Source organism: Pseudoliparis swirei, chromosome 6 (assembly GCF_029220125.1).
Source record: "Pseudoliparis swirei isolate HS2019 ecotype Mariana Trench chromosome 6, NWPU_hadal_v1, whole genome shotgun sequence".
In the NCBI taxonomy this organism is placed as follows: Eukaryota; Metazoa; Chordata; class Actinopteri; order Perciformes; family Liparidae; genus Pseudoliparis; species Pseudoliparis swirei.
In genome coordinates, this window is record NC_079393.1 from 4233543 (window position 1) to 4240272 (window position 6730).

The 6730-nt window shown below is 40.6% G+C and overlaps 2 protein-coding genes across 2 annotated transcripts in view; one reads left to right on the top strand and one right to left on the bottom strand.

Moving 5' to 3' along the window:
* The first annotated feature begins 612 nt into the window (after positions 1-612).
* On the top strand, positions 613-4706 carry ric3b (RIC3 acetylcholine receptor chaperone b). Its single transcript, XM_056417365.1, has 6 exons — positions 613-806; positions 1352-1569; positions 2270-2348; positions 2882-2966; positions 3079-3209; positions 4016-4706. Exons 1-6 carry the CDS (start codon positions 695-697, stop codon positions 4411-4413), a joined length of 1023 nt encoding a protein of 340 aa, XP_056273340.1. The 5' UTR covers positions 613-694; the 3' UTR covers positions 4414-4706.
* Positions 4707-5220: 514 nt separating this feature from the next.
* Positions 5221-6730, bottom strand: part of psma1 (proteasome 20S subunit alpha 1) — a 5962-nt gene continuing 4452 nt past the window's right edge. The window contains exons 9-10 of the mRNA XM_056417366.1: positions 6297-6401; positions 5221-5500 (exon numbers count right to left, since the gene is read on the bottom strand). Of these exons, the coding sequence (XP_056273341.1) occupies positions 5432-5500; positions 6297-6401 (174 nt within the window). The 3' untranslated portion in view covers positions 5221-5431. The remainder of the gene's footprint in view (positions 5501-6296; positions 6402-6730) is intronic.

Genomic DNA, 6730 nt, shown 5'->3' on the forward strand with positions numbered 1-6730 from the left:
AGATCCTCTATAGACATTTTAGAAGATATATAATAATGTAAAAATGTTTTAAATAAAGCGCTGCACTGGCTCAAGAAACTTATTTATAATAATGATAATAATAGATTATAAAAAGTTTTAAAAAGCAAACAGTTGTCCATCTTACTTTTAGTGAAAATTGGTTTAAAGAGCGTTCTGTGATTGTGAAATAAAAAACATAATAAAAAAATAAATAATGTATTGATACTAAAACAAAATAAAAGCAAATAAAACAACAATACAAATATTAATATTTGTTATTGTAATAATAATTATTAACATAGTATGTGTTACATTAAATAATGTCTTATGTGTTAAATAAAAAATAACCCATTTGGGTCAATGACAGCGAAAATAAGTCACAAATTATTATAAAAAAAGATATACATAAAAATCATTAATATATATATATATATATATATATATATATATATATATATATATATTATCATTGAAGCATCACTGCATAAAAGAGGTAACCGCGGTCCTCTGGCGCCCCCCAGTGGTGAAACACAGCCGTTACAGCCACATCGCACTTCCGGTCCCTAAGACAACAAGGAAGTTCAACCGATGGATGAGAAACGACATCGACCGGTCACCGTCTCCTCTCCGTGAGCCCGCCTCAGACCACCTCGCCCCGCCAGGTAGGAAGCAAGGAGACCGTCTACCTGTCGGCATGTCGATGTCCACGTTCCAGAAGGTGACGCTCGCGACGTGCCTCGTGCTGTGCGTCGGGCTGCTGCTCCCCAAAATGCTGCTCTCCGGCGGCAGGAAGGATGCTGCCCACGGTGCGTCACCTTTTCCCGGGTCTCTGCTCGACGTTGTGGCCGCTCTCGGGATTATATGATTTAAGATTAAATCGTTATTGTATTCAGTCTGTGTATTTAATTAGTTATTTATTTTTGTAATTTCATTAAAAGCCGCGATGCTTAGTGGACATCGACCGGTGTATCATCGTGCAGTTGCGGTTTCCTCCCTGAAGGGGGCGCCAAAGACGCGTTTATTTTTATGGATAAAGATAAAGAGTTTTTTATCATTGATAGACAAATACAAGATAAAAATACACAAGGATAAAAATGTACAGATAAAAATACACAATAAAATATATGTTAGAATTTAAAATAAGTTGGATATGTGCGTTTGTTTTCATCGTGTAATTGTGTAAAGGGTCATGTGATACATGAAATAACCACTCAGGTGCCTGTCTATTAGGTACAAAAAGATAATATTAAATATATAATATTATTCTTATGAAGATGATATTTTTCAGTCGTAAAGTGTTGATTAAACTAATTAATTAAGCTTTTTAAGCTAATTCCTGCTCACGTGTCAGATTCGGGTCGCTTCCCTTCGATGATGCAACGTCAGGCGGCTCCGGAGGGTCGAGGCCAGCGGGCCGCGGGCTCCAGAGCCCACGGCACCGAGGCCGTGTCCAGGGCCAAGGGGGCCGGAACCGGGGTGGGAACCGGGGGCAAGTCCAACCTGGCGGGGCAGATCATCCCCGTGTACGGCTTCGGGATCTTACTCTACATCCTCTACATCCTGTTCAAGGTGAGACTCAAACTTCTTTTTATTCAGACGCTCTTTTACTCCACATTGTGAAAGCAATGCTGTTAATGTCCAAAATAAATAGTTTGACATTGGGTTAGTGTCCGTTAAAGTGAAACTGTTCAGTAGATTATTTTTAATCAGACATTTAATTATTCAAATAAATAACAAAATAATTTGATGTGCGTATATATATACAGTATACATTTTTGTATCATATTTTTTATATATTTTTATATATATTTGTATATATATATATTTTTTTAAATAATCATATATATAATTTACTGTATATATCTTTGTATCTTATATTTTTAGATATTTTTTAAATTGATTTTTTATTATATAAATAATATACTGTATATATTTTTGTTATCATATACTGTAAATATTTTATGAGCAATTAATCTGATGGGTTGAGCCAAAAATATTCTGATCAAATTCAGGCAATTCTTCTTCTGAGAAAAAGTTTGGCATTTAATGACATGAATTACATTAAAAGTAAAAAAGTAAAAAAGGTCATGTTAAATATAAGTGTCAGTGTAAATACTCGGGGATTGTATTGAAGCTATTGACTCTCGGTAAAAACATGAAAGAAAATGTTTAAAAAAAAACACATTTTACATTAAAAAGGAACAATTAGGCAGACAATATAACTGTCAGGTTTGTTTACAGTATTTTAACATTGTTATTGTTGTGTCAGATCACGTCCAAGGGGAACAACAAGCCGTCAGAGAGCAGGTTCCCCTCGGTTCGCTCGGAGAGCACGAAGAGGAAGATCTGTGAGTATCGTGGCGTTTAGCTCCTCCTTTGAGGAACAGCTGTTGACCAACAACATCAGAATTGGAATAAACATTTTTATTATTATCTAAAACACAGCGATGAAAACAACAGCGTCTGAGGGGGGGGGGGGGGGCACAGGAGGAACCAGAACCAGAACCAGGAGTGGTGCAGAAGTCCATCCCTGCTGCAGTGAAGTGTTTTCGAAAAGTGGCACTACCGGCTGTGTCCACAGGGGTCGCCAGAATCAACTCAAAGCTAAAGTTCCTCGTAGTTTAAATAGATGGAAGATTTGCTTTAGTCCTTTGTTTACGGCGCATCGACGTCATGAGAAATACACAAAATCTCGTTATTCTCTTGACATTATTATTTAATATTAATTCCACTGAAGCACCTCGACAGTGAGACGAACTGCAGGCTGTGAAGAACCAGAACCGATGGACATTTTTCCAAATGATTGTACATTTGTTATTTATTTCCGGCTGCAGGTTGTGTGTTTACGCTTCTTCCTCCGTCTTCTTTCCCCGCCCCCCAGCTGACTTTGAGTTGGCTCAGCTGCAGGACAAACTGAGGGAGACGGAGCTGGTGATGGAGAACATCGTCAACCACAGTCCCGACAGGTGAGGAGTCACCTCCTCCGTCAGCCGCATCACTTTTAACGCTTTTAAATTTAAGGTGGAAACGTCTTCACGTCGTTTAGGTTTCGGTGTTTTTCTTCTTTTCGTGTTTCAGGGTGGAGGGCGTGACGGCGGACCAGGAGGAGAGTCTCCTGCAGCAGCTGACGGAGATCACCCGCGTGATGCAGGAGGGCCAGCTAGTGGACCGCATGGCGCCGGAGGAGAAGACCCGGGAGGACTGGGAAGGTGAGAGGAGGCGGAGCTTCCCTCGGCTTTAAACTCGACTCTAAGCCACCGGGAATGTTTCTTAAAGCTGGAGAGGCGGCGGAGCTACACAACGCACATTTAAGCTTCAAGCCTCAAATCACAGAAGTGATGGGCCCATAAAATAAACAAAATAAATAAATAAACAAAATAAACAAAATAAAATGAATAAAATAAATAAAATAAATAAATAAATTAAATTAAATACATTAAATTAAATACATACATTAAATACATACATTAAGTAAATAAATTAAATAAATAGTCCGACGTCCCTCTCTCGCCTTCGACATCCCATCACCCTATGATTCACATTCTCAAAGAGAAAAATAACTGGTTTACAACTATTATATTTTCAATTATAATACCGGTAAATAATACGAATATTAAAAAAAATGCAGAAACACAAAAGTCACATGTTTAAATCACTGTCAGATATAATTGATTACAGAACCAGCTAACATTGTTCATTTTATTAAAATCACATTAGCTCTCGCAGTACTTCTTGTTTTAAAGTCACCATCACGTCATACAATTAATTAATTAATATTCTTTATGTTTAATCAGAAAGAACCTAGAACATTGATTTGATTGTTTATTTTTAGAAATGTTTTTGGGAGTGAACCCAACATGATGGAGACTAATTGGAGATTATTATAGTTTCCAATGAGCCTAAAGTTAATATTTTCGGTTCCTGTGGGAGAAAACCTGAGCACCAGGAGTCGAGCCACGCAGACAGTCCTAATATTTAATAAATGTCTCCTTATGTTCCCCCTCATGTCCTGCAGATTACCCCGAGGAGCCTCCGGAGCCGCCGTGGGAACGCTCCCGCTGCTGCTGCCAGCACGGCGAGCAGCACCACCACCACGGGCCGGAGAGCACGCGGGCAGACGGAGACGACCCCGAGGGAGAGGGAGAGGGAGAGGGAGGAGGAGGAGGAGGAGGAGGAGGAGGAGCAGGAGCAGGAGCTCCTGACCCGAGCGAAGAGATGGAATCCGAGGAGGCCGCCGTGGAGACGGGCGTCCCCGAGGACGGCCTGGCCGGGGTCCTGGAGGAGCTGGAGCTCACGCTGAAGATGACGTCGGCGAAGGCGGAGGACCTCAGCGGGGCGGCGGAGGTGGGAGCTTCCTGCGGCGCCGTCCGGCGGAGGAACAAGAGGAGGAGAGCGAAGAAGGCGGCGCACTGAGGCCCGGCGCGGTGGCCCTTGAGGACTCTTGAACATGCGCTCCGTGTTTTGATCCGTTTCTCGAATCAGTTTCATAAGATCAAAATCAGCTTCGTCCTCCAGCCAGTGGAGGAAAGTTAAAACATGACACGTAAATATTTAATTTATAAAGCTCCCTCAATCACATCCACACCATCAGCCTGCATATATTTATAATTATGTTTAACTTTAGATGTCCAGTATATATTATGTTTTTCTTTCCTCTAAAATGTTTCATTCTGTTTTTAATAATTATAAACGACCAGCAGACGAGACGAGGCCTACAGATTAAATGTTTAAAAAAATAAACACTGAAGACATGTGATGTCAGAGCGAATAGAAAGTATTTATTTAAAGTTTTTTCTTCATTTTAGTGTTAAATAACAGATTTATGATTTTATCCAGCAGACCAGATGTAACCGTGTCCTCTTTTAACTCTTTCATGTCGCAGATGAACTTATTTTTAAATGAAATAATGATATTAATGCACTGCCGTGATTTTAAGAAATGGTGACGTAAAAATAATAAAATAAAAAGCTGTGCGTCTTCCCGTCAAGAAATAATGTGTTCTTCTGTTTCGAAATTGTTTAAAAACCTTTTGTGTTCTTAATAAGATTTTTACTTTTAGATATAAACTGAATTATTTATTTACCCTTGAAACAAAAAGGCACAAAGGCACACGGGCAGACCAGTGACTAAAACACTGGAGAAGCTCAATGAAATGTTCCGGGTTCGTAGCTTAGAGATTCTTCCGGATCTAAACTCTTGGAATGAAGCCGTCAGCACAACTCAGAAAAAAGAGTTTATTTCTTGAATAATCGACATTTTGCTCGTACAAAAGCGACATCGACGTTGGCGAGATGTTTTGGATCGACGAGGCGTCACGACGATCGACGAGGCGTCACGACAGCCTCCCCCCCCCCCCCCGAGGGTTTACTGTGGAGCGGTGCAGTGTCAGGTGGGTGGGTGACTCCCCCCTGGTGACAGGAAGTGGGCCTCCTCAGTGTTCCATTGGCTCGTCGGGGACCTCTGGACCCGCGGCGGCGGGTTCATCTGCAGGCGGGATGACCTGACGCACACAAGAGGGATGTTTAGAGCGCAAACATCAGGGAACAACAACAACAAATATATATATACACACACACTACTGTTTAAAAGTTTGGGGTCGCCCAGACAATTTAGTGTTTTCCATGAACTCACTTTTATTTATCAAATTAATATAAAATCTAGTCAAGACATTGACAAGGTTATAAATAACGATTTTTTATTTGAGATATTAATGTTCTTCTTGTGGCTCAAAGGAAGGCCAGTTTTAGAGCTTCTCTCAGCAGCATAACTGTTTTCAGCTGCGCTCACATTAAAAGGGTTTCTACCCCTCCGCTAGTCTTCTCAGGCGATAACACAATGTACCACAAGAACACTGGAGATGGGCCTCTACACACCTCTGTAGAGACTTCATTACACACCAGAGAATAGTCATCTACACATTAACTATGTAGAGAGGATTTATGATTCATTTAATGTGATCTTCATTGAAAAATGAGGACATTTTCTAAGTTTATCTTTTCTTTTGCTAAGTGAGCCTCGACTTTTGAACCGGAGTGTTTCTTTTCTAAAGTGTTAAAAGAGATGCATCTCTGAAACTACACTTCTAAACTCGTGAGCAAAACAAAGCATGGAAATCTTTTCTTTTTTTTCCTGCACATGCGCACAGCTATCTGCCCCCACAACGTGAGAACATGTCATAACGGTACGAGTCTGAACCGACCAAGATGTGACCCACAAGCACATCTGTGTGTTCAGAAGACACACATCTCTAACCGTGAGGAAGAGGAGGAGGAGGAGGATAACGGCTCTCTTGGTACCTTTCTCTGTGGCCTCTCTTCGAGTCCCTCCAGGAACGGGGCGACGTCGTCGTCGTCGTAGATGACGAACTCCATGTCCTTACCCACAATGCCGATGGAGACATTCTGAAAGGAAGAAAGAGACAGAAGATCAGGGTTCTTACCCATTTTGACGATGGATTTCCAGGACTTTAAAACAAATGTCCATGACCAAACTGAAATCTCGGTATAAACATAAAAAATGTAGAACACTTTGCGTATTGAGAGCGGACGCCGGCTTATATATTGAGCGTCTTTCTTTAAAAAATATATGAATTATTTCAAACTCGGCCTAAATGAACACGTGATTATAACAAATTTCCAGGACTTTTCCAAAACTTTTATGATTCAAGTTTTTTCCATGACTTTTCCAGGCCTGGAAATGACCATTTTAAAATTCCATGACTTTTCCAGGT

Coding starts and splice junctions, on each gene's coding strand:
- ric3b (XM_056417365.1), top strand. CDS start 695: ATGTCGATGTCCACGTTCCAGAAGGTGACGCTCGCGACGTGCCTCGTG. Junction 807..1,351: donor CAGGAAGGATGCTGCCCACG/GTGCGTCACCTT, acceptor CTCACGTGTCAG/ATTCGGGTCGCTTCCCTTCG. Junction 3,210..4,015: donor GACCCGGGAGGACTGGGAAG/GTGAGAGGAGGC, acceptor CATGTCCTGCAG/ATTACCCCGAGGAGCCTCCG.